Source organism: Eimeria mitis, genomic scaffold, assembly GCF_000499745.2.
Source record: "Eimeria mitis Houghton genomic scaffold, Emh_scaff98, whole genome shotgun sequence".
Classification (NCBI taxonomy): Eukaryota; Apicomplexa; class Conoidasida; order Eucoccidiorida; family Eimeriidae; genus Eimeria; species Eimeria mitis.
In genome coordinates, this window is record NW_013577205.1 from 10,487 (window position 1) to 36,675 (window position 26,189).

Consider the following 26,189-nt stretch of genomic DNA (forward strand, 5'->3'; position numbering starts at 1 on the left):
CTTCAAGGGAGAATGAATATATATTTAGCGGGCTGAGAGGCAAAGGCAGACGCAAGGGGCAGCGAACGTCTCCAACCCGGTAAACACCAAAACAAACGGACGAAATAGCAAGTTTTCATTGACCAGTGCCCAGAAAGCTTCATAATACGGCTGCTGCTCCTTCTGCTGTTAATGCAAAACAGCAAGAAAATTCGACATCAAGCGACACACGGAGCCCCACAATATGGCGCCTAGTTTATGGCACCTAAAAGCCTAATGAGAGGTTGGAGGCGCTGCGTCGTATTCTTCGTTAAGTAAGGGTAAGCTGTACTCGCAGCAGCGCTAGAAATAGAAGGAATAGCAGTAGCAAGAGCAGGGGCAGCATCAAAAGGAGAAGCAACGGCGCTCTAGCGTCGGGGATTTTTCGTCGGCGGTTAACTACGGCTAGCAAGGCTCCGCCCGCGCCTGCAGTTGCGTGTATCCACATGAGATGCATCTGTTTCAAGATTGCATTTTCTCCCTGAACATTGTATATTGGCTTCGCCATATCCGTTTCGGTGTACGCTTGCCTTTGGTGCTGNCATTTTCTCCCTGAACATTGTATATTGGCTTCGCCATATCCGTTTCGGTGTACGCTTGCCTTTGGTGCTGCTAAGCCTTTTTCGCTGTCGCTCCCTTTACTCCAGTTGTAGGGGAGATATGCTCCATCCTCTGTCTGTGTTCGATCCGCTTGAGGAGACAAGTGTCCATAGGTCTCTGTCTGCAACTGTGCCTTTCAAGTGTCTCTTTTACTTCTCTTCACGGTTCCCTGTCGCTCTTGGATATCCCGTTCCGTCTGCGTCGTTGCTGCCCTCTTCGCATCGAGCTAACTTCTCGCCGTTCTAAAGATCCGTTGCCACTCCATCAAGCCAACTAGCTACCCAGATACTTGAAGAGTTGCCTAGCTGGCCTCCTGGCTAGCTCGCTGGCCGGCTAACTAGCTGCCGCCCACCTAGCCCAGCTGACAGCTGGCCCCCTGCAGCCGCTCCCTGGCTACCATGCCACCTAGCCAGGAGTGACGAGGATGAATGAAATCATGGCTAGAGTGACAGCCAGAGCGATAGCTAGCTGCACTAAAGGCATAAGTGACGAGAAGAAGGAGAAGCGCAGCAGCTTTTTAGCTGCATCTAAGCCCCGTTGCTGCTGATGCTGCAGAGCTTCTTGCGTTGCTGCCGTTCGTCGCAGCAGGATATTGTCTTTCTGCAATCGCTCTCTAAACATCAAAGCCCCTTGCTTCATTTCATGGGCCGTGTCAAGGAGGTGCTCCTCTAGGTGGCTGCCGGCGGCTTGTGCTGCTGCTGGTGTTGCAACGGGAGCAGCATCAGCAGTTGCTGTTGCTTGCTTGGGATTACTGTTGCACTGGAGCAGCAGTTCCCGGTTTCTACGATCTTCCAGCAGCAAATTCTGGGGTCCTTCCTCGGAAAAAGCCTGCTGCCGTCGTCCTTGTTGCTGCTCAGTTGCTGCTACTTGTGCTGGTACAGGCGATACTGATGCTTCGCCGTCGCTTGGAAATTCTTCCGCCCATGCTGCAAGATCCGCCAGCACCTGATCCACTAGCTGCAGCAACAGCTGTTGTTGTTGTTGCTGCTGTTGTTGCTGCCAGTACACCCGTTTTCTTGGAAGCGGCACGACCAATAATCCCCTGATGCTGCTGCTGCAGCTATTATTGCTGTTGCACAGCTGTTGTAATTCCTGAACAAACGCCGTTATTGCTGCAGCGGCAGCAGCTCCTGGCTCTGATGCCTCGGGCTGCTGTTGTTGGTGCCGCTTCTGCTGCCGCTGCAGCTGCTGTTGCAGCACAGAGAGTGTTTGCACGTTCTGCAGCAAACAGGTCACTTGCGCCAAACCCCCAAATAACTATGCCAAGTTAGGCAAGAAAACGGCACCAGGAGCAGTTATACTCGCATCAACGGCACCAGAGGCAGCACCAGCAATAGGACTAGGGGAGGCTCTGCAGCACAAACACCAGCCAAGACAGCCAGGAACAACAGCAGCAACGGCTGCGAGAACTCACTTGCAGCAGACTCGCCCAGGATGCAGCTGATTTGATGGCACACTCCCTATACAGCAATTTTTTTCCCTCCCCGCAGTTGCTGTTGTTGCTGCTACTGTGCTCTGCAGAGGCACCATCGGCGTCATGCTCTTGTTGGAGCTGCTCCAACTGCAGGCGGGAATGGCGAAGCAGCTGCAGCAATTCAGTCTCCAAGGCTGCGTAGCAAGCTTCCTCTCGCTTCTGCTGCTGCAGTTCCTTCTGCTCCTTATGCTGCTGCAAGCCCTTCTGCTCCTTCGGGCCCCTCCCGTCCTCCCGCCCCTGCTGCCGCAAACGCGTAGTCGCCTTGAACAATGCGGAAGGCATTGACGTTGCTCGCGAGGTAGCCTGTACTGGAGCAGGAGTAGCAGAGGAGCACTTCTTCCGATAGAAGCGACCCTGCAGAAGATGTTTGCTGCTGCTCTAGCAGCAGCAAGTGCTGCTGCTGGCCCCCCTGCTGCCCCCGCTGCGCGACCCGGTGGAGTTACGATAGCTTATAGGATGCACTTTCTGGTATAATTTGTTTTAAAACAGTCACAATGAGACGGCGTAGGCTGTGAGCGTAGCTGCAGCAGCAAGACGAGCAGCAGTGTCTGTGCCTCTGCGGCCGACGGGGCCCCCTCCAGCAATCGCCGCAACAGGAGGAGCTCCAGCAGGATCAGCAATAGGAACAACCAGTTTGTCAGTGTTGTGTTCTATACCTTGGCCTTTTGACTGCAGTAGACACTTGCAGAGGTGCGGCGGCGCGAGCTATAGAGGCGGGTGAACCTAAAGTTGCAGCAGCAACAGCAGCAGACCAGTAACACATCTACGCTGAGCAACACCGATAGCTGATACGGGCAGCAAATGGACGGGTGGAGTTGCTTCAGCGGCGCCTGAAACTTATTTTGTGCTGCAGGAGGCCGTTTTGTTCTCTATAACAGCAACAGCAACAGCCAGAGCAGCGGCCGCAGGAGAGTCGGCCGCACCCCCGGTGACTGGCGGTTGCAGCAGATCTTGTTCCTCCTTCTGAAGCAACAGCACCTGCAGCGGGTCTCAATACAGTTGCAGAAGGAGCTGGAAACAGAGCGGCAGCAGCAGCAAGATGGCACAGCAGCCGCAAGACAAGCTGGAGGCAGCGGCAGAAGCAGCAGGAGCAGCAGCTGCGGCAGCTGCTGCAAGTGTCTGGCGCTTCTTTGAAGATGACACTGCAGCAAAGCGGGACCCAATTAGAAGTATTAATGGCAGCAACGACGACAGCGCTCATGACAGGACTGTCCAACAGCAGGATACTCCTGCAGGGGCTACGGCAGCAAAACTCGCACAAGTTACGGACTTAGCTCCGCCCGCAGGTCCAGATACTTCTACTGTGTTTTCTGCTGCTCCTGCATACGAGAGCAACGGCAACCTCACAAGCAGCGACAGCAAGAGCAGCAGCAGCGACAGCAGCACAACAGCAACAAGTAAGGACACAAGCCCCATGGGTCCTCGAGGAAATGCCGATGAACCCAACGCTCCAGCGGCGTGTAGCAGCGACAACAGCAGCAGCTGCGCGGACAACGTCAACGAGGTCGTCATCGCCGACGGCAGCGCAACTGGCAGCCGTAGTATCAGCAGCAACGAGTGCAACAACGGCAGCGGTGGCGACAGCAGTAGCTGCAGAGGCGGAGATTTCGCTGCAGCTTTGGGACTGATAAGGAATGCAGCAAGCCGGGTTCTGTCCGGGAGCTCTCAACAGCAGGAACAGGAACAGCAGGGGCCGCACCAACAGCGCCAGCTGCCGATGCAAGGGACAACGGAGCCACCCCACAACAGCGAAGGTCTCCAGTCGGGCCGCAGCACTGCTGTAGGAGCTGTACAAACAGTCACCGCTGCTGCGGCAGCATCTCCAGGCGCTGCTGCCGCTGCTGCTGTTGTTGCTGCTGCAGTTGCAGCAGCCGATGCAGCTATACGAGGAAGTAGCAACTCAGAGCCCAGCAGCAGCAGCAGCAACAACAGCACCAGCAACACGGCGCACTACCAAACCTCAACCACCCCGGAGGCGGTGCAAGTTGCGCATAGACTGCCACCGCAGCAACAACAAGGTAAGATTGAACAATCTTTGGATGCATCAACAACCAATACTGCGCTGGGTACTGCCGCAGAGGCTGCAGGGTCTGCTCCTGAAGTGACGGCAGCAGCAGACACAAACCAGGAACAAACCCCAGAGGGACGAACCTCCGCAGCACCAAGCTCAGCAGAAGCAACAGCAGCAGCAGGCATCCATAAGCTGGTGGAGACTCGTTTTGGCTACGCCACGGACATTGGGGGGCAGCTGCAGCACACAGCCCAGCAGACGGCAGCAAAGAAACACCCGGAAGAGGGCAAGCTGAACCCTACACCTGGCTCCTTGAGTTGCAAATTTTAAGACTCAAATTAGCTCATGGCCTGAAGGCCTGCTTCTACCGAACGAGGACAGCGTGTGCATGCAAGCGAATAGCCGATCGAGTGGTTATGCATATGGAATCGGACACTGCAAATAAAAATTTCCTGGTGTTGGTACTTTGCAGCTCAAGAGTTTAGGATGCGTGTTCTGTTATGTGTTGTGATGTGTGCTCTGCAGACGCCAGCACCCCGAGTTGGTACCTGCACAAGCGACATACATTTATCTTTTCATATTCAGGAAAACCCGTCTACTCCCGGTAAAATAAACCCTTGATCCTAAAGTATCGATTTGTCTTAAAACTTTGCGCCGCGACCTCAGCGCAGACACCAGTACCCATGCTGACCAGGCCAGCGCCAAACGCAGCAGCTGCAGGCTGCAGTGGTAGCAACAGCAGCAAAAGTGGCGAATGCTTTGTGACCCTATCCGCAGCTACGGCAAGGAAGAGAACCTCGGCGCCTTCGCAGGTGCGTATACACCTCGTACGCGTGATGGTTGGAACTGTCGAGCTTCAGTCGGTCCGACGAGCAGTTTCTACGGTGTTGAGTCTGTCGGCTCAGCGTTTGGGTTCAGGGTAAGAGTTCAGGCTTTAGGGCTCGTATGGGTGCATTACACAGGGGCGCTGTCGGCAATCGTTTCGAAGCTGGAAAGGTTTCGCGGCGACAAGCCCCCCGATGTAGTGCGGTGAGGCCTTAGGGTTTAGGGTCTGGGATGCTCTCTCCACGGTATGTAGAGTGCAACCTCTAGTTGTTTTTAGTTTTTCGTGGAGGCGCCGTAGGCTTGCTGGTATTGAGTCTAGGGCTCAAACTAAAGGGTGTAGGGTCCAGTATTGAGGGTTTAAGGTGTTGGTTTGGGGAGTTGCTGCAGTCACTTTCGCTGTTTCGGGGGCCGTTTTGTATTTCTTTCTCGGGGTCCCTTTTACTTGGCGCTCTTTGACCGACAGAGTATCAACAACAACATGGCGAGGGCTTACCTCATGCTGCTTCATAGACAGGTCTTAATGCTGCTGCTGGTGTTTGCTGCTGCCGCTGCTGCCTGCTGCCGTTTGTTTTGGGAACCGCTCGCAGCTGTAATGGTTGCTGGTGCTGCTGCTGGGAGACGGCACACCTATTACGTGCTCAGTTCCGATTCTCTAAATTTGAATTCTAAACCCAAAACATCCCACTCGCTCGCGCAGGCTGCTAATGTTTGCTATTGCTGCTGCTGCTGCTGCAGCTGGTATGTATTCTGACAAAAGAAGTCGAACGCACTCTTCTAATTCGACCGAGCTTCGACGTGAGGCCTCTTATGGGAGGTATGACTGTTGCTGTTGCAGCTGTTGCAGTTACTAGTGCTGGCGGCCGTTTTGTTGTTGCCTTTGGAGCTTCATGCGCACTGAGTGAGCCTGGCGAATCTGCTGCTCCTGTCGAGTGTCTGTTTTCGTTGCTGCTGTTGCTGNTGCTGTTGCTGCAGGCACGGACGGCATATTTCGCGGGCTTCATCGCCATTACTTCAACTCCATGCTTTCCGTTTTGCTGCCAATTTTGCTGGAGTCAAATTGTGCTGCAGTTGCAGCTGCTGCTCCAGTTGGCCCTGGAGCAGTCGCCACTTCCGCTGCAGCAGAGCAGCTGCATCAGCAGCAGCAACAGCAGGAGCAGCAATCTGCTGCCCTTTCGATTAGCGGGGCCTTCGAGGCTCTGCCCCTGAGCAGCACGATGCGGCACATAGCCACGACGGCAGTGAAGAATGGCCCCACCCCGAACGTCCTGTCAGTGCACTTCTTCACATGTTGAAGCTTTGTCGTTTTTTCCGTTTAGTCCTCATGGTGCTTTGGTCCTCATGGAGCTATGGCCACTTCCGTGATATTAGTCTTTCTGCTTTTGCCGGTCTTTTGACCTCCCTCTTCCTGTTTTCCCTCTGTCCTGCTGTTAGAGTCCTGGCTGTCTCTCGTTATTTGCTGAGTCGGTGTGCGTGTGCCTTCCCCCGTTCCCTTCTTCACGGCATTTTTGGCCTTTCTGTTGAGGGCTTCTGCACCATGTATATCTAAGGGACTGGTTTTCAGGGTTTTAGTCTCTCTTTGCTCGCAGAGCCTCGATGCTCTTGGCAGAACAACGGGTTGTTTCTCTCTCGTACGCTAAGGGATACGAGCTCAGTTCCACAGGTAAACCCTAAACCCTGAGCTCTACTCCTCAGCAAGCCTACGGATCGTCTCACTTGGGTTGTCTTTACTGCGGTTTTTGTTATTACTAGTAGTTAATGAGTAATTTGAATTCAGGCATGCGCTTCAAGTTTGGGGGCTTAGGGGCTAGGCTGTGTGCGTGCAGATGTCTGCTTGCTGACAAACTTTGTGAGTTCGTCCTTGGCTCTGCGCCAGCTGGAAAGTTTTACTCCACTCTGTCTTCCGAGCATAAATGACAGGCAAGCGGCTTCATCCTCCCCGTTCGTTGTCTTTGGAAGCCTTCGTCTCAGTCCGCATGTGTTTGTTTTTGAGTTCCATTTTGTCACTGCTCCGTATGCTCTTTCTGTTTCGCCTTCTCCCCCTTCCAGTCCTTTTTGTGCTTCATGTTATACCTTCGTTGCCTTTAGATGCCTCCCTTATGGGATCTTTAACTAGTTCTGTTTGCTTTCGTCGCATCTTCAGCGGCACCCCCGTTTTGCCTTCACTTGACGCATGTACATCTCTGCCTACGTTATCGTGCTTTTTGCCTTTGCAGGGGCTTTTTGCACGCTTACGTTCGCTACTTGACGCCGCGTCTGGCCTTCGTTTGTCTATCTTCTCCGGCGGACTCCATACGATTTCATCACCTCGCAAACCACTGCAACAAACTCTTCGCGGTACTCGCCTGAAAAGGGTTCAGGGGGTCGGGCTTAGGTTTGAAAGGCCGGGCATCAGCCATTCGTTGAGTTTTCGCTGCATACTTCCTTTCCAGCCAATTGCATGGTTTACGGTTTAGAGTTTAAGCTTTGTTGCAGATGCTGACGAACACCGGCTGCTTGGCCGCCATAGAGACGTCGCTGGAGTATGCACCGTATGCTCTGCGTGAGTGGAACCTCTATCTTTCAGCATTTGGTCTCCGCGCCTTTCTAGGGTTTAGGGTCCCTAGCTGAGGACTGGTAATCAAGGGTTTTGGGCTCGAAGTTGTATGTATGTGTGCAGCACGTTGCCTTTGGGGCGATATAGCGTTGGTGCACTGCGCCCTCTTCGTGCCTTCTTTGTCTCAATACTTTTCGTCTGCGTTTGGAGATGACTACAAAACAGACGTCTCAAAGCAGCAGCGGTGAGGACAGCCTGAATCCCGGATTTCCAGCTCCAACCTGCCGGACACGCTCCCCGCAAACCCTGGATCCACGCCATGCAGCCTGGCGACCGTGGATTCCTGTGGTCCTCTGCTTCCCGTATACGGGTTCAGTGTGCAGCTTCAGGGTGTACATGTCTTGCTGCAGCGTCTATACTCTGTACACAAGCGCTTCAGAGTTGATACAAAACGCAAAGCGCCCGGCACACTCCTTCGTGGAGACAACGGTGAGGGTTTAGGGTCTGACTGGTCCAGGTTGAGGGTTTGTTGCCTCGGTTGTCTAGGGCGAGGGCTTACAGCTAGGCTGTAGGGTTCGGTGTTCGCCGTCAGGACGAGAAAGTGTATGTGTGGCTGACGGTGGAGTTCTTCTTCTTTTGCTGCATCCCAAGATGGATAAGTAGGGCAACCAGCAGCTGCTTCTACACCCGTTGGCGCAGCATATGCTGCTCCTCCTACTTTTGCAGCTCGTCGCTGTGGGAGAGGCGTTATTGATAGAAAAGCAATAACGCATTCAGGGAGTGCCCCGGTTAGTGTTTTGGTGTCCACGGAGCTGCCAAACCTGACTGTTTAGGGTTTGGGGTTTGGGGTTTGAGTGCAGGTATATCAACGACCCTGGTGGAGCAGCTAGCCAAGTGGATTCGAGAACAGCAGCCGTTCCTCTTTATTACAGAAACCCCTCCTCTTGTACACACGCCACAGCACAAATGAAAGCCGATGAAGGCGCATCCAACGGAAGCGGCTGCTGTTTGATTAGCTACTTCCATTTTTATCATAGCAGCCGCAGCAGCCCGAGGCACCAGCACCAGCAGCAGCCTCCATATTGTTAGCAGCTGCTCCAAAACCCAGTCTTTCTCACGTTGCCTTTATTCGCCTCCGTCATCTGAACAGCGGCAGCAGATTGTGCACTGTGTCCGCTGCAGCTGCCGCTGTAGTCGTTGCTGCAGTTCAGCATTGTACAGCGGCGTATTTCCTCCCCATTTGTCGTCTGCTTTTTCGGCGGCTTTAGCCTGAGCCCTACAAGGCTACCTGCCGATGGTCTTGGGGAATTCTGGCTTTTTTCTGTCTTCGCGTGCGTGTCTTGCTATTCCTCTAGATAGTGTAGCGAGCAACAGCAACCAAAACAGCAGCAGCAGCCAGGAGAACAGTTAAGAGAGAGAGATGGGGCTGTTTAGCGGCCCACCAGCCCCGTAAATATTAAAAGTAAATTGTCTAGAGCCCGCTCGCGCAGTAGTGGCAACTGCATTCAAATCCAAACTCTTCAAGCCTCTGTCGCCTAAGCTGTCTGTCCGTGCGGGGTAAGTCCTTAATATAAGATACGCACAACTCTTCTCCTTGCTGAACGTTTCTTACGAGCTTCAGCCGCATTTGTCCTCCGCGCGGGCTGTCCGTGCATTCTATCGCCATGTTGGGCGCGCAACTGTGGTTGATGCGGGCGATGGAGCAGAAGAACGCCGTTTGCTTCACTCCAGGAAATTCGCGGCCCTTTCCTACTGGAGGAGGACAGAGGAAGGACAGAGGCTTGTTTAAATACACCTCCCTTAATGTACGCACCTCCCCTTCAGCATGCGTGGCTTGCGGATTGTGGCCGACGTCTTCGTCGCTGTCCGCTTCTTTTTGCTGCTCCCCAAAGAGAGCGACGAGGGCTGCTTCCTTCTCCGCCAGCAGAGCTTGCAAATCTCCTGCATCGCTGCCTTGCGCCCGTGAGAAGCAAAACCCGAAGAAGTCATTCAGAGGGTTCGGCCCCTCCAAGTCTGAATTGCAGTGCTCGAAGAGCGACAGCAATTCAGAAACAAGAGACGGGGATATGAGGTGTACGTACACTTCAGATATCTCCCTCAAGCCCAACAGCAGTAGACTTGATCCTCTTTCGATAATATCTCTTCTGCTCAACTCTGTCTCTGTTGTCTCCTCATCCGTTTCCTCTTCCAGCAATCGGTCCCCTGTGGTTGTCTCTGTCTCTTCCTCTTCCCACTGTCCGTGGTGGTGCTGCAGCAGCAACCGCAGCAACTGCAGCGCCGCAGCAGCAGCTTCTGCTTCGTTTGGCACTAGTCCTCCTGGTGATGCTAATCCAGTAGCTGCTGCTCCAGCGGCTGCTGCTGACACAATGGCTGCAGCAGCCAGCAGCAGGTTTTCGCAGTGCTCAACAGCAAAACGTTTAAAGATGACCAACGGCGCCCCTTCGCTCAGGCGGCCGACGCAAAGCTGCTGATGGACAACGTCGCCGTCAAGACACTGCGCGGAACAAAACGCCTCACCGCAACCGGCGGGGCAAGACACGACTTCCAGGTGCTGCTGCCGCTGCTGCTGCTGCTGGAGCTGCAGCAGCGAGTGTCTGTTGATATTCAGGGACTGCAGGTGACCGTACGACTCAGGCACCGCAGAGAAAAAGTGCAGCAGCTGAGATACTGCGTCCCCCAATGGAGCTTTACAGAAGCAGCAAGCCTTAACCAGGCACTTGTTGATGGTGTGCTGTAGAGACAGCAGCGGGGGCTCTTCATATACCACAAACCCCGCGGGTAAGTCGCGGAGAGCCACAAACCCTAAACCCCTATCTTCCCCATTACGCCCTCTCACTGGCGCCACAGCAAAGGCTCGCCCTTGCTGCTGCAACTGTTGCAGCTGCTGCGCTTCGTAAACCGGCTGCAGCAAGGGCTGCTGCAGCAGAGCTGCGAACCCTTGAGGCTGTTCACTTTCCAGCTGCTGCTGTTTCTGCTGTGGAAGATTTGAAGAGTGACGGGTGGAAACGTCCATCGCGGTGAGGAGCTGCAGAGACCCTTCTGGAATCCCTGTGTCGTGCTTTGTGTCTCCGATCGAGGCTTTAGGTCAGGCCATGCCAGATGACTCGAGCGAGAAACAAGGCAGTTGAAAGTAAGATTGGAGGTATTACCTTTCAATATTGATGCTTGCTATCAAGTGCCTACGCATTGGAGCGTGGCTTTTAGGGTTTAAGGTTGGGAGTTCACGGTGGGGCCCCACACCGACCGGGGCCCTTCCGAAGCACGTGAACTTCCGTCACAGAATGCAAGATAGTAAACCCTAAGCGCACAGTGGTGTACCCCGTTTTTCGAACACTGTGTCAATATATGTGCCGGTTCTTCAGTGAACACAATTTATTGGTTAGTTCCCCCCTGGCAACCGAACTCAGCTTGAGAGCTTCAACCTTGAACGTCTGCCCTCGTGACCTTACGACTCTCTAGGGCCCTATATTCTGAGCTATAAACACTAAATATAGCCATAGGAGAGCGCCATATGACGGGCGTCTGCTTGCGTTCGCTTGTTTGACCCTAGATCACTCGCCGGAGTGACCCTGCCGGACAGTCGATCGTGTCTACGCCATACGGTTTAAGGTTTAGGGTTTAAGCTTCTTCCTGAATAATTATGCACCTCTCGTCGCCTAGGGGAAGACGGAAGCCTCACGCGTCTTCCTGTTTTTCTGGTGCCCGTATCAGCAGAAAGGCGACACAGCGATGTAGCGACAGCAGCAGCAGCAGTTGGTGCTGCCGTGGCCTGTGAGATGCCTATGGTGGCTTTTGAGAAGCTGGAGCTGTCTTTATGAGTTGCATTTGACCATAAACTCTTTTTCCTTCGTTCCCGTACAAACTCTATGGTATCTCTACATTCTCTGATTGGCTGGGAGTCCTGAGGCACTGTTGGGGTCCCCGCCGACCCAGAAGCAGCAACAGAAGCACCACCAGCAGCAGTAAATAAAGAAGAGCGATTGCCGCCTGGGGACGACTGCCGGCTGACAGCGCGCCGTGCTGCAGACAAAGAGAGGAACAGCCAACGGAAATGTATGCAAGACAGAGCCTACATGAGTCCTGAGTCAACCCTGAACAGACTTTAGCGCAACCGGGTGAAACATGCGTCGCGGCAGCGCGCTGATGTCAATGTTCGTGAGGCTCTCCAAAGCCGAAACCCGCACACGCACGTTGCTTCTTCGCCTCCTCCTGGAGATCTTGCAGCACGGCCTCCAATTTCTCGATGAAGTCCCTCAGGCGCAGGAGCTGCTGCTGTGCTACGAAGTACTCTGTGGCTTGCATCAGCTGCTGCTTAGGCAAACCGCGGTGCATTGTACCTCCCTGGGCAGAAGCAGCAGCAGCTGCTGCTGCTGCTGACTTTTCAAGACCCACGGCGTACAGGCGGAAGACCGACGGATTTTGCGAGTATTTCTGAGCAAAACCCCATACCATCCTTCTGTAGTTTAGCAATTCGCTTTGGAAACAAAGCCGTTGTTGCACCCTAGTGGCAGTATGAAGAGACCGTGACACAAAGGGGCTGGGGTGTCGGGGCTACGGCGTAGGTTTTTCGGGTGATGACTTTACGTAAAACATGTTATTTGTTTTCTGATACAGCAGGCCCAAAGACCCCGCAGCCTCTCTATGTCTGCTGTTCGCCTCTTCTGCTGCGGTTTCAAGTCCGTCTGCCGTCATCTGTGTTGCCTCCAGCTCCTGGAATATATTCCCTAAATCGAGAAACAACCAGCTCATGATCTGTGTTAATGTTCAGGGCTTGAATGCGTGATCTCGGACTTCACTGGTGCTATGTTGATTATAGAGTTTCAGCGCTGCTGAGTGGTTTGAGCGTTTGTAATCAAATATTTGGGCTTCAGGCTTGAGAAATTAGGGTTTACTGAGGGTTTCCAAGTGGGTCTCCTCTTCCTGCAACACCCGCTTCTTAAAATTCGCAAATTCTGCTCGGATCTGCTCCATTTTCCCTGCAAATATGAAAGGCTAAACCATAGACCACCAAACGTGCTTGAAAACTCCTGCATCCTACGCCTTTGGCTGTGTCTGAGGGGTTTTCGATTCAATGCTAGGCGGAATACGCTTGCGTTGTGAACCGCATTTGCGCTGCATGGAGTAAGTTTTAGGGGCAATTATACTGAGTAATTCAGCGTTGTGCTGCTGTAGCTCCTTCCGCGTCGCTTTGAGAGAACGCAGACGCCTAAGGAGAGCCAGCGGGTCTCCATAGACTCCACTAATTCGTAGCAAGAACAACCTAGCTCACAAGACAACACGCCCTTAACCGTTGCTTGAGGAAAGAGTGCCTTAATATTTGTTTCAATCACTGCAAATCGCAAAACAAACCGACTTATAGGGCAGCAACGCCTCAGCTTCCCGCTGCAGTTGTTCCTCAGCTGCAGCTGCTACTTCTTCTTCTGCTTGGAGTTTTTCGGCCTTTCGTGTGGCTGCTGCAGCCCGGTGTTTGTACACTCCAAGGCTCTTCCTGCTCGCCTGGCCGTTTATTACGTTTCGGCGTAGTCTTGGGCCGTTGCTGCGCACGTGCTGCAGTGTCAACAACAAACGCGCCATGCGCAGCAAGAGCAGGAGCAGTATATTGTTTTGGGGGTAGTCCGGCACTTTCATCCACTTGTTCGCTGGCCTGTGGTTTAGGAAATAGTGTTTAGGGTTTCCATACCTCCTTGAACGCCTCCCTTGCAGCCATAAGCTTGTCGCACCTTACTGCTGCTGCTTCTAAAACCGTCCCGAAGTGCTCCAAACTTTCTGCCCTGGAGGCGGCAAGCTGTTGCAGCTGCTGCCGCCTAGCTGCCGCCAGGGATTGAGGTGCTGCTGCTGCCTCACACAGCATCCGCAGCAGCATCAACAGCAGTTTCAAGAGCAGACACACCAGCAAAAAGGGGGAAGTGGCGCAGCAGAAGCAGCGCCCGAAAATGGAAAGGCTGTGCTGCTGCTGCGCCTATTCCTGCTGCTGTCCGAACTCTAATCACGTGCACTTTTGAAATGGCTTAGGGTTTAGGGCTTAGATAGTAACGTTGCACATTTGGAAATCTCCAGTAGCTGGCGAAAAGCCTCGACCTTCCCATCCAGCAGACGCATACGGCGATCGTGGTGCTGCTGTTGCTTCTCTTTTGGCAGCGGCTGCGCAAGGCTTAGCCTACTGCTGTTTCGGCTGCTGAAACCGCTGCTGAGTGCAGATGGCGTTGAATGTTCTAGGAGATGCAAAGGAGGAATACCCACATCAGCAGCAGCATCCGAGGGGACACCAGAGATAGCAGCCTCAGCCCTCGTCGCAGCAGCACCAGTGACAGCAATTGAAGCCGCTGTTGCAGTGGCAGCAAGCTGAGTGTGATCAGCAGCAGCAGCAACGCCCTTTGTTGCTTCTACCGCCGGCGGCATCGTACATATTCCAGCGCTTTTTTGTGCTGCCGTTGCATGGGCAGCAGCAACACTAGCAGCTGTTGCAACAGCAACACTGGCACGCGTGACGGGGCCAACATTAGCAAGATCAGCGACCCCAAAACCAGCAGGAGTAACAGGAGAAAGTGGAGAGCCGCTGGCTTCTTCACAAGCAGTCAGAAATGTGTTGCCTTCACACCGATTTTGCAGCTGCCCCAGCGGGTGCTGTTGGACGACCGGCTGCGTCACTTGCTGGCTTTGGTGTTGCCATCGCGATTGTTCTGCTTGTCCTTGCTGCTGCTGTTCCTTCTGCGGTTGCTGCTCCAGATGCTTTTGTTGTTTCTGCTGCTGTTCCTGGCATTGCTGTGGGTGGCACGGCTGTTGCTGATGCCTTTCCTGCTGTTTCTGGTGCTGTTGACCTCTTTGGTCCTCCTGATGTGGCTGCCTTAGCTTCTTTGGATCCTGATGGTGCTGTTGAGTAGACAACTGCCGCTCTTGCAGCAGTTGTAGTTGCTCCGCCTTCCGCTGCAGTCTGAAATAAAGTAACTGCAAGGCACTTGTTGGCAGCTGCCGCTTAGTTCCCTTCAAGCGTTGTTGCTGCTGCTGTTGCCGTTTGCTCAACGGTTGCCTGTTTTGTTTCTGCACTGCACAACGACCCCGCAGCAGCTCCACTAGCTCACGGTGCCTCTGCTGTCTCATCTCCTCGGGGTGTCGCTGCTGTTGCGGCAGCGTGCCTGTGAGCCTGCTGAGGGCTGTGGGTGGTTTAGGACGCTGCTGCTGCTGCTGTACATCTCTTAGCAACAACTCTCCTGCGTTTATGCAGTCCAGATAGTGCAAAAGTTGCTGTTGCTTCTCGAGCACCCGCTGCTTTGCTGCAGCAAGAGCTGCGTTTGTTGCTGGTGTCCCAGAAGATAGTCGTTGTTGCTGGAGAGCCCTGGGAGAGTGACGCATAGACCCTGCGGCTGCTTCTGTTGCTGCTGCTGCTGCTGCAGATGGGGGTGTAGCGGACGGCCCGGCTGATGGTGAGTTTCCCCATTGACGTCTCGTGCTGCCGTTGGCGCTGCTAGCTCTATCGTTACTGATTGAGACTACAGCTGATTCTGTTGCTGCTGCTGAAACATTTCCACCTATCTTGGCTGCCGATGCTCTATCTGGCCGCCGCAGAAGCAATGCCAGCCTTATTAACTCCTTAGCTTTGGAAGGAGCGGCTTCTTTCCTTAGCCGTGTTGCACTATCTGGGGCCGCAGAAGGAGGCAAGGCAGCAGAAGAAGAGGCGGAAACGGGGGTAGAAGCTACACCAGAAGTAGCTGGCACTGCCGCTGAGACTTCCCGGTCCCAACTGTCTGTGGGCAGGCGCAGCGAAATATGTTTGGGGGCCTCCATGATAGCCCTCCGTCGTTGATGCTATTGTCGCTAATGATTGTTGAAACAGGATGGAGCAGCTGCATTAGCTGCTGCGGTTGGCCTTTTCACTGAGCCAAAGGAACTGAGTAACCTCGAAGAGGCCCCTGGCACTCTTCGAGGCTACTCTAGTTGCTTTTTTGCGTGCTCCTCTGTGTCAGTGTTTTCGTCTCCCTCCCGCTCTTATCTTTGTCTGCCTTTTTATTTCGTGCCCCCGAAATTTCCACTCTTTGTTCGCTTTATTTACTTCAGTTTTTTTCTCTCTCTTCCCTTGCCTCTGTTCAACGCTTTTTGCGTCGATGTTTGGCCCTTGCTTCTCTGGTAAAGTCACTCTCAGGTGCTGCCACCTGCTGCCGTTGTTGCCGCCGAAGCTGTGTCTGCTGTGACTGTGGGTGTTACTCCTGGTTCTTCTGCGCTTGCCGTTGCAACCCCTGTTGTCGCCAATTCGGCCGTCAGGGTCGCCGCTGTGGTCGCCGTTGCTGGAGCTGCTGCCTGGCCAGCGACTGGATGTAGAAGCAAAGGCTTGGGACCAACGAGTAATACTACAATTTAGGAGGCTTTTCAAATAAAGAAATTGTAGATTTGAGACCCTGGGTTCTAATGCTACGGTTGTGTACTGCTCGGCCCTTGCTTGGCGCACGCTCTGAAGCCCCCTTAAGGCCTCAAAACTCCAGCTTCTGAAACTCTAACACCCTAACAATGAGCTTTACTCTGCGTTTGACTGAAGCCAGGATAGTTTCATTTCTGTCGTGGTCGTTTTGCTGTAGTTCCGTAACCCCAGGTCCTTACCGGTTTGAAGCCCGCGAGTCCCATTATCGTCGGGAACGGCCGCCTCCGATGTCAGCAAATGGGAGACCTCATCTGCCCCCTCGAAATAAAAACTTATGTTTAATCAATTGAAATATATACATTTATAACTTCTAAAACTGTCTTCTAAGTAATTGATGGTGGAATGGGCTGGCTGCAGCCAATGGATCGACCCTCGATCACTACGGGCGTGCGGTCACTCCACACACGTGCCTTACACCTTACGCCGCATCAACTAGGTGTTCAGCCCCAAGCCTTCAAATCGCATGACAATTGGAAAGCCTTACTTTCTACATGCTAAACCACGCATGATGATCACTCCGTGAACCCCCAGCGGCATTCGTCCCAAGCCAGGTAACACCGTTGCTGCCTCTTTTGCCGCTTGAACACTACAAACTGGGTAGGTTGTATGCTTGGCATCTAGACGGATCATGGCCGGCCCTCATCTACACACTTCCTACTACACTGATTCTTGTGTCTGTGCTTGTGCCCCGGGAACCCCTTCCGCTGCTATCCTCCCGTCTACTCGGCACGAGAGCTGTGCGCTCGAGCCACCAGCATACGTTTCTCCGGTTTACAACCTGAAACCTACACCTAGTGCCTATAGGCACTGAATGTTTTACTCTTCTGCATCTTCGCTGGAACTGTTAATGCAGTAGCAACATTCACACCACCAGCTGCCTCTACCCACTGCCAAACTATTGAGGCAGAAAAAGCAGCCCGTTAACGTATAGCGTCAAGCTGGCACCGAAGCCAACACAAAATAATATGATAAGTACAGTTCATTATTGTACCTGTCAAATGCTGTTTCAAAGCTTAGAATGTTGAGCCTTCGCGCTTTGTGACCGAGGGCTGCGCAATTTATGGCTAGGTTTCGTGTTTACATCAGCCCCGAAAACCTCTTCTGTTGCCAGTTTGTTCCTGGGCGCGCTCTCATCCATCGATTCAAGGTAAATCTGAGCATACCACAAGCCACAAAACATACTGGCTAGACCCTAAACTTTACGACCTGGAACCACAGTTCGCGAATCTATGCAGGGGTGATTGCTGCTCCAGCATCCTGTTTGGAAGTTGAAGGCTCGGAACCTTCGTATTACGTGTTAACTGATGTACCCTTCGCTTTTCCTTTTGTCCCTGCCGCCTTGCGAAGTCCAAAGCTTCCCGAAGTCGCCGCGGTCTCAGCAACTGCATGACCACAAAATTTTCATCCATCAACATAAACCCTCATACTACAACAGCAACGCGGCCTTCCATAAACTAGATTCTACAGCCCTTTGAACTAATCCAAGATGACTCATATGCTGCCTTGCGCACACTCAGTGGACCGTCGTCACTGGCAGCTACGGGTCTGATGTCTCGGTTTCTGACACAGGATTCTAAGTTTAAGGTTCGCGTCTCTGCTGCTGACTCACGTCTCTCGTCCTGACAAACTCCCCATTGCGCCAAAGCGTCTTCCCGCAGAAACTGCCTTCGAGAATCTTTACCGGGTCCAATACAAACCGGGGCCCTGAACCACAAACCCTCGTCCCCAAACCCTAAACCCGCACGCCTAAAGCCTACCCCTTGCATTCTAGGATGTGCTCACGCGCTGGCAGAACAAATGGAAAAGCACTTAGCCCCTAAACCCTGCATCCTACCGATTTCGATGAAAGTTTGCCTGTGGGGATTATTCGCATCTCCGCCCTCTCCCATCACCAAAGGTGCAATCTGAAGATTCACAAAGGCTCAAGTGCTACACAATTAACACTACCCGCAAACCACTCCAACGAAATAATTCAGACCAGCGAAATGCCCGAGATTCTCACCCACGAGACTTGCGCTAGCTTACTTGGTAGTGCCTGAACCAAATGCGATTGTCAGTCACAAAGAAAGACATGGCATGATCGAAGAATGGCTTTGACTTGGGATGGTTTCTTGGGGTTCCGAATACCTGAACCAGAAACGCGAAGCCCAAAACCATACACCCTAAGCCCTAGTCTTTTACAGGTATCCAGCCCAACCTCTGTTCGAGACCGCTGGCAACAAAAGCCCCGAAGCCTCCGAATAGAGGCAGAGAAGCGAGAGGAATAGTTTTGGGTTTGGATCCAGTTTCGAGCTATTTCCTTACGTCCAAGCCTAACCCACTGAACCCACCTGCATAAAAAGTTCCTTTAGGACCCTAAAGTGAGGCTCTTTGTCAAACTCCGCTCCAAATATCAGCAACGGTCGAGAATGCAACAAACAGTTGCCCGACAAGCGCACCTCGTTAAGAGTCTCCACTGAGGCACAAACCATAAACCCTAAATGCTGAACCCTAAGTTTGCAGTCCCGTGAAAACAGACACGAGGGCGCCTGAGTGTTGGGTGAAGCCAATAAAAACCCTGAACCCTACCGTTCATCAGCCTCGCGATGAAAGTGGGTCCAAGGGGCACTTTGACGACATGCAGCAGTGCGTCATTCTTTCGCTGCTCTAGATATACCACACTGTTGCACCTGTAGCAGCAGCATCCACAGCGGCTACGGCAAACAAAACAGTCAATGGACTGGTGCGGCACAGCAGCCACGGGAACGAAAGCAGCAACAAGAGGGTAGCATGGGCACCAGTAACATACGATCGCAGCTGGCAGAGTTCCGCGATACTTTGAAGCTTTTCCTTCTTTTCCCACTTTGTCTGCAGCAACACAAATCCTCGGTCGTATTTGCTCCAACCCTCGAACCCACCTGCTGAGGCATCCAGTCCCCGGGAAAGACAAAAGTTTCGTGCCTGCCTCACCTACACTACGAGCTAGTGAAAATGCTACAAAGGTTAGAGGAAAGCTTCTCTTAGGGTCTATGCTTGCCTCCGACTTGTGGTGAGGAAGCAACTTCTTGAAGTCTTCGATGAGGTGCCGGGACCGGGCTGAAATCCCTCGGCTTCCTAGCAGCAAAACGCGCTGACGATTCAACCATCGCGTTTCCCTCCGAAGATAATCAGCGTCCTCTAACAGATATGGATCCGCTGCAGCTGCTGCATCGATTGCTGCTGCTCTATCGCCTTCCGCTGCGCCGTCAAGTGTAGCTGTTCCTGTCAATGCAGAGTCCGACGCAGCAGACGCGGGAGGGTCTGCTGCTGCTCCTACTTCCGGAATTTCCGCTCGCTCTGCAGAAAAGTCATCGTCAGTGACAGAACGATCTTCCCCGCATTCGTCCATTAGGAGCTCTTGGCGCTTGTAATGGCGGCTTTGCCGCTGCTCCTGCTTTTTCATCAACTGCCTGTTCAATTGCGGTTTTTGCGCCGGCTGGCCATGCTGCTGCAGTTTTGTCTTCTGCTGGTACTGTTCCTGCTTCTGCTCTGGCCGAGTTCGTGTCAAATGCAGCTGAAGCTGCTCCTTCCGGTGCTGCAGCCGTGGCTTCTTCCGCTGCTTCAGCTGCTCCGTCAGCATCCCCTGAGCAGCGCCGTCATCCCTTCCTGGTGTCGCATCAGCAGCTGCCCTTTTGCTTGCAGCTCCGTTTGACGCCCTTCCTGCTAGTGTTGTTGCATCTGTTCCTGCAGTCGCTACTCCGGCCGGTGCCGTCGNCACTGTTTCTTTTCGGCCCATCCCAGTATGTGGAAGAAACACCCGTCACGTGTTAGATTGTCAAGTTTCGCGAAATGTTTTCGGCTGTTTCATGGGGATTTCCTGGTACGATAATGAAGGAGTCCCTCGTAATGCATGCACCAGCCGCTGCATCGAGAGCGCGGCCCCACACGTAAAGTGAAACACTACCCTAAGACTTCAACTAAAAAAAAAGTCAAGATGCAAAAACAAAAAGTAATGTAAAGATAAGTTTCGTGCTTTATCTTTCCAGTTTTTTGCAATCGCCGTTGCACACCGCCATCGTGCCACACCGCAGCCAGCGGGGCTGGATGGAGACTTCCACCGTAGGTCCGATAGGTCTGATGAGCATGGTTTTCGTGCGCTAAAGCAGCTTGCTAAACAAATTAAGATTTCGGGAGCTTTGAGCACAGCTAAAGTAATCTCCTTCGCTTCTCTAGAGCTGGCATAGAAGTAGGATTCGCCGTACCGAGTCGTTGCTGCGTTGGCAGCGAGCCTTCCACCTTTTCTAAGGACTGTATTGAGCTGCAGTAGAGACAAAATACTAAACCTATGAGTTCCCAAGAACGGCTGACCTCCCGTCCAGTCCCCAGGCAACATGGGAACGGCGGCGCAGCGGAAGAGTGTAACGAGAGTCCTCCATGTGTCCGAAGTTTGCATAGGAACGTTCACTTGGGCTTAGTAGGCTGCCTGTCACCAGATACAGATGTTCACTAAGTGCGTACAGAGATGAGGCCTGCAGCAAAGGGTGCTTGGTTGCGTTTGTATGTGAGGCTGCACCGAGGTGCGCTGCAACTCATGTCAGGCTGACTCCTCTCCCGCACCCCCAAACCCTGAGTTGCTTCATCCAGGAATCCTGGAGATAGGGATGGGAGGTCAGTTGCTTTTAGAAAGTTTTTACCTCAAATCTTTGGTTTCACTGCAGCTCCGGACGGTCCTCAACTAAGACAGAGGATCCTCGGGACCCTCGCGTTACGTCGATCTTCGGGGACCGTCACAAGATGCAGTAGGGTCAAAACTACTTAGGACACGACTTCCAAAAAATAGCCGATCTGTCGGCGAGTCCACAGGCAACCTGGAGCTGGCGTCCCAAGGTCTGGGGGAACCTGGCGTGAGGTGCGCAGCGGGAGTCTTCGGCTTTTTCCGAGGCTGTCCTTGGGCTGCAAAAAAGTCGAAATCCTAGAAAGTTTCCAAATAACAGCTAAGCTCCTCTCCAGTCAGAGGGTGGCCTGGATCCAACGAGACAGGGGCCTGGGTCCAGGGGAGAGGGAGCAGCCCCGTTGCAACGCACTCTGCTGCAACTCGTTCTGCAACGCATGCTCTACACGAGGTGCGCTGCAACTCATAACATGCCGCCTCCTGTCACCGATCCCCCCGAGTGGAGTTAGTACGTGCGTCTTCACCTGCGTGCAGGCTGGCTGTGTTTACTTGCGTGCAGCATTGCTGTGGAGGGCCAAGTAAGCGTTTATTGAGACTGCTGCCATTCAGCATCATCAGCAAAAAAATACTTCCATGGTCCTCTCCTAAGTGCCGGAACTGCAGGCGTGCACAAAAGGATTTGCTTCAGGGGAACCAGAATATGTGGTGGAACCCGCCTACCACTTCTATAATAGTCCAAAGCACGCTGCAAGAGCGTAGCCAAAAGAACATTCTGCCGCGCTGTGGGACGTGAAGCAGTTGATGCAGTCGGACCGGTATAAACTGGAAGTGTGTCAATGACCTGTTGCCACCATTCTGAGCGCCTGGCGGCCGGTCCTAGTACCTCGCTGGCCGCGTATATTGCATCGGTCAACAACACGGCGAACGCAAGTTTCTCCACGACGTATTTGGGCTTCAAACCATCGAGGTTATCTGGCACACGAAGAATAGCATTCTCAACGAGCACCTCGAGGTGCTCCATGAGACGGTCTAGATCGACCGAGTCCAACATGGGCTTCTTCAGAAGTTCTTTAATCCCCAGCGTTGCGTTAGACTCACAAACCGTCCTCCGTCGACGTNAGCCTAAAAAAGGGATGTGTTTTAAGGTCCGCGTAGCGCAGTGATGGCTGTGACACTGACTCGCCCGGGAGAAAGGCAGCGATGGGAATGAATGGTGGCCTTCCCTAGCGGACAACTCGATGGACACACCACAAAACCGCTCAAATATAGGCGCTACAAACAAGAAAGCCAAAACTAATATATGATGAAAATAAAGACAAGGCACAGGACAATACCCAATTCAAGTTTGACAGGCGCTTGTGCAATCTATGTTGTGCAACTGTGTGGATCTGCTTGCACTTATCAGATACATCGCATAGGGCTCTGGATTGTGGGCTGTGTGCGTGCGCGCTTGCGTCTTCTTGCTTCACAACAATCCACGCTACTCTTGAACTTTTGTGCCGAAGGTTGGCTCGGGCGGGAGCACTATAGCGTGTAAGGCAACGCATCTGCAAACTGGCAACATCACTAAACAAAAGCAAACCGTCTCCCTTGGTGCCCTGCTGGCCTACTGTGTACTTGGATAGTAGGGTATTTATACTTACGCCTTGCATAGCAGACGCTGGCTCGTTGGGCTGCCTGATGATAGCTCCCTGAAGCGAATACTGTGAGTCTGAAGACGCGGCTGTTGCACCTGAGAATACGTGAGTGCACGGCGACTCTTCGCCTGGTGGAGGACTACCAGAGGTACCCCCCTCCGGCCAAGGTGGCGCCGCAGCTGTCCGCTCGGAAGTGCCAGGCTCAGCGGGAGAACCTGCGGCGGCGGACTCGCTTGAGGAAAGCGACTGCGACGACGTTTCCTCGTCCAAAAATTGCACTTCCAGATAGGGCTCTAGCAGCCAGTCTTCTGGTTCTACACCATCATCCTTCTCCTCCAACGTCTGCTCGACATACCGCAGGATTGACTGTCGGAGCTTTTCAGCAGCACCTCCCTCTCCAGACTCTGCTGAAGTCCCGGCAGCCCGTGAAGGGCTAAAGGATGTCTCTGGTTGTACTTCTAATGCTTCCTGCTTCTTTTTTCTAGGCGGTTCCTCTCCAGGCTCATCCCACAATTCCAAGAGACCTGCCTCTACAGGTTCGGGTGATCTCCCGCGACGGCGGGTGGCTGTTCCCAATTGGGATCCTTCACCCCCGCACACTTCCTGGACGAAGTCTGCGCTCTCACCGTCTTTTGTCCCTTGCTGTCCAGCTAATCTACGTCCCAAACGCTTTGGTAGCGCCTCCCTACTCAACGCGGCACAATGGGACACAAGAAAAAGGATAGCAATAACAGAAGCAAATGCAGCTAGGGTTACGGCTAGACCAACGCTGTTTCTCTTGCCGTATGAGGAACTGGAAGAACCGCCATCCGCATCTTCGCGTGGTTGCTTCCGTCTCGATGCTGGAGGAAGCACCGACAATTCGTGCACACCGCCCTCACCAAACCGAACTTTCAGGACCCAGTGGTCTGACATGGATCGGGAACTACGCTTTAGTTTCAACCACCATATGCTGGTTTGGATTANCGCCCCTCAAACGGTGCCCAAGAAAACAGGAGTTCGGATCAGACTTTTCAAATATCTCATAGTTGGTGAAAAAGAAACGGCGAGATCTCTTGAGGAGGCGTATGTGACGAGATCTACTTACACTTTGTCGACCGTGACCTGCTCATCCAAACTGCAGAAAGGGCCTACTGATATCCCAAACTCTTAACAACATCTAGAGCCACGGGCTTATTATCTCAATTCCCAAGCAGCTCATCTTCTACGGCAAGCTGCGTTGGTTTGTGCTACTACAACCTGGCAGTATCAGGGGCTGGGTTTGATCCGATCCAGCGAACTTGCAGCGCTCCTGATCGAGACAGAAAGCAAGGCAAAGACACAATAATGCCCGCGACCAAGAATACTAATGCTTGGGCTGCAATATATAATGGATGTCATGGACTGCAACCGCAGAAATAAAGTGTATTAGCCTTGCAGGTGTTTTGGCTGGTCAAGCAGGTCGAGCAAACTCGGCCCACCTAACATGGAGTGGCAGAGTATGTACGCTAAGTGTTGGGCTGCAAACTTTTGTCAGTCTTGCACTTAACAAGCAGTTGCTTGATTCTCCACAATGCAGGAGGACGACCATAGCCTTATAGCCTTAGGGCGGCCAACCTTCTTCACCGCAGTTCAGTTGACAGCATTGTGTGTGCATTTCAGACTTCCGGTTGAGGCGTTGCTGCGAAATCCCTACATATTATCTGAGAACCACTGTGAAGTGTAATCTAGACAAAATGCCCAAGATAAGGGTCCCGAAGAAGTAGCTAACTTCCCCGCCNCCACTGTGAAGTGTAATCTAGACAAAATGCCCAAGATAAGGGTCCCGAAGAAGTAGCTAACTTCCCCGCCTGGGCAGTGCCGTAGGGACAACCTTGGTTCTTAGTAGAGGACCGTTGTGAGCTACGATAGATCCAAAGTACCTATGGCAAAGCACCCCAAATATGCAGCCGGCCCCGAGTCCACTTACTGGGGGTCATGGGCGCAGTGGCCAACTGACCTGGGATTGGCAATAAAAGGAGCTGGCCATTACTTAGTTGCAGCGCGGCCTGCTATAGCGCAACCCTACATGCAATCGTACCGAAGCCCTACTTGGTACTTGCGCCACCGCTTTGGGCTGCTTCCCCCCAGTATCCAAGCTTCACGCGAGTAGAAATGAATGTGCCGACTTCAGACGGCCACGCTAAAGTAGTTCTCAGTGTTTTGGCTGTAGTGAAGCTTGAGAGGAACCTCAGTCAGGGATGAGGATTGTCGTAACACTGGGCGTTCCGAGAACCCAAGCCTAAACGCACTTTGGTTGCTTCTAGTTCATCTTCCAGCTTCATTAATCAGGTAGCAGTTCGCCCCAGTTACTAGATCACGTCACCATGCGTGCACCGTAGTTTTATACCAGGCCTCCCAGTATATACTCACCGTATGAGGGAGGATGCTTTATCCCTTTTTAGGCCCCTTATTCCGTTATTATTCCGTTATGTCCTTGCTCCAAAACGGAAGTGTGCTGGGCAGGCTCAGAAACCCAGAGGTTTCAGATAACCGAGGATGCACCCCATAGTATTGATAAAACAATAAGAATTTAGCCCCCTGATAAGAGTAGGGGCAGCTACCGCTATAGAATCAAGGCGAATGGAATCAATATGCACACACGGCGCATTCTAGCCTGGAGAGAAGCACTAGACAGACAAGTCCAAGGGGATACGAAGGATCACAACGATAAGGACCCGTAATCTTAAAGGGGAAAATGATCTGCCGGTTTTTGGCTAGGGTTATGCTGGTAATTCAGCGGCGGAATAGATCCCCGAGACTGCCTTGGGGTTACCCCCTTAGTAGCGACCCGAGCTCGTCAGGCCAGCACTGGGCGGGTGCTAACACCGCGCGCCGGCCAGGCCTGCACCCTTTCACGGCCTCGCTACTTTACTCGTGTAGGTGCTGCTTATCCTACTACACTCGTATGAAACCATTATTTGACCCTTGCTTCCAGGATGCTTATGCTAACCATCAGTTACCTACTATTTGTCCGGACTACCGTGGGCTAACATTGCAGTGCTAGGCACTACAGGTAGTGCCGCGGGGTTCAGATCTGACTGCAGGGTGGTGGACACTGAGCGGTCAGTCACTACGCCAGTATAGGTATTCTCATTCAGTAGCTGCTAAGCCCGATCATCTGTTAATTAATATGGCTAGAAGAAAGGGGAGAAAGACAGACATCAGTGCCCCTGTCCGCCTAGTGAGGCAAAGCCAGAACGAGATGTTTCAGAGAGGGGAGTGCACGAAGCAGCCTTTGATATAACGTTCAGCTGTGAAACGCGCACCTGAAGGGGACACAGCTTGCATCTGCGGAAGTCTGCACAGCAAAGTCCATAAATCGGTCCCTCAAGTATACTGCTTCTTCGCAGCTCATTCAGGATTCACCCAGAGTTGCTAACGCATCAAGTAAAAATCTTAACCGAACAAGCAGAAGCCAGTTCTACNTCAGGATTCACCCAGAGTTGCTAACGCATCAAGTAAAAATCTTAACCGAACAAGCAGAAGCCAGTTCTACCGCGCAGTTCCTTCCATGCCTCAAACAGTCATGCAAAGAAAAGATGGGCTCCGCTCACCCTTTTATAGCTGAAACAAAAGCACCTAAACAGGTCTCTAAGCAAATGGAGTTAGATAATCTTCCAGAATCGTTTGTTTCCTTAGAGACCTGGCCATATCTGAAACAAGTGGCAACGCCCCCCGGTTTCGCTGAGAAGCGCGACGAGTAAGTCGTCTGCGCCGTGACGTTCCAAACATGAGGAAAACTGGCCGACAGGGGTTCTGCACATATTGGGCGAGCCATTTAGGTAGTGCACGTTTTCCGTGGCTCCCTGGTTTGCAGACGAGGCTGATCGATGATACTTGTATCTCTACAAAGAGGAGCCTGTACGCAGCAGAGTGTGGCGTCGCCCGGGTACGCTGCTCAACATCAAAGATATTCCATAGTTCATTTTGACAATTGAACCGAGCGATGCAACCACTCGAAGTGGCGCACCAGATGCGTGTGCGCTCGGCCGCCTTGTACGGGGCAAAGGATTCTCGTAGACGGCGCCCC

At 52.9% G+C, this 26,189-nt stretch overlaps 7 protein-coding genes across 7 annotated transcripts; 2 read left to right on the plus strand and 5 right to left on the minus strand.

Moving 5' to 3' along the window:
- Positions 1-1,023: 1,023 nt before the first annotated feature.
- EMH_0074460 (uncharacterized protein) lies at positions 1,024-2,374 on the minus strand (the record flags this gene model as incomplete). Its single annotated transcript, XM_013502636.1, has 2 exons — positions 1,024-1,836; positions 2,033-2,374. The coding sequence occupies 2 exons, from the start codon at positions 2,372-2,374 to the stop codon at positions 1,024-1,026; spliced, it is 1,155 nt and encodes a 384-aa protein (XP_013358090.1).
- Positions 2,375-3,131: 757 nt separating this feature from the next.
- On the plus strand, positions 3,132-4,433 carry EMH_0074570 (uncharacterized protein; the record flags this gene model as incomplete). Its single annotated transcript, XM_013502637.1, has 1 exon — positions 3,132-4,433. One exon carries the CDS (start codon positions 3,132-3,134, stop codon positions 4,431-4,433), a length of 1,302 nt encoding a protein of 433 aa, XP_013358091.1.
- A 424-nt stretch (positions 4,434-4,857) lies between these two features.
- EMH_0074680 (At2g28390/T1B3.9, related) lies at positions 4,858-7,709 on the plus strand (the record flags this gene model as incomplete). The annotated part of the gene is made up of 10 exons (XM_013502638.1): positions 4,858-4,915; positions 5,066-5,132; positions 5,316-5,442; positions 5,664-5,742; positions 5,901-6,195; positions 6,515-6,588; positions 6,752-6,938; positions 7,142-7,262; positions 7,401-7,467; positions 7,585-7,709. 10 exons carry the CDS (start codon positions 4,858-4,860, stop codon positions 7,707-7,709), a joined length of 1,200 nt encoding a protein of 399 aa, XP_013358092.1.
- A 1,223-nt stretch (positions 7,710-8,932) lies between these two features.
- Positions 8,933-10,474, minus strand: EMH_0074790 (histone-lysine N-methyltransferase, putative; the record flags this gene model as incomplete). Its single annotated transcript, XM_013502639.1, has 1 exon — positions 8,933-10,474. One exon carries the CDS (start codon positions 10,472-10,474, stop codon positions 8,933-8,935), a length of 1,542 nt encoding a protein of 513 aa, XP_013358093.1.
- Positions 10,475-11,607: 1,133 nt separating this feature from the next.
- EMH_0074900 (uncharacterized protein) lies at positions 11,608-15,243 on the minus strand (the record flags this gene model as incomplete). The annotated part of the gene is made up of 6 exons (XM_013502640.1): positions 11,608-11,892; positions 12,046-12,185; positions 12,354-12,437; positions 12,792-13,008; positions 13,142-13,300; positions 13,540-15,243. The coding sequence occupies 6 exons, from the start codon at positions 15,241-15,243 to the stop codon at positions 11,608-11,610; spliced, it is 2,589 nt and encodes an 862-aa protein (XP_013358094.1).
- A 1,918-nt stretch (positions 15,244-17,161) lies between these two features.
- EMH_0075010 (ribosome biogenesis protein brix, putative) lies at positions 17,162-19,625 on the minus strand (the record flags this gene model as incomplete). Its single annotated transcript, XM_013502641.1, is given in 8 exon segments — positions 17,162-17,253; positions 17,477-17,575; positions 17,706-17,775; positions 17,897-17,998; positions 18,202-18,326; positions 18,440-18,540; positions 18,769-19,601; positions 19,605-19,625. Coding segments are annotated over 8 exon segments (1,443 nt in total).
- Positions 19,626-20,801: 1,176 nt separating this feature from the next.
- EMH_0075120 (uncharacterized protein) lies at positions 20,802-23,053 on the minus strand (the record flags this gene model as incomplete). The annotated part of the gene is given in 4 exon segments (XM_013502642.1): positions 20,802-20,929; positions 21,315-21,617; positions 21,621-21,623; positions 22,234-23,053. Coding segments are annotated over 4 exon segments (1,254 nt in total).
- Between the last annotated feature and the right edge of the window lie 3,136 nt (positions 23,054-26,189).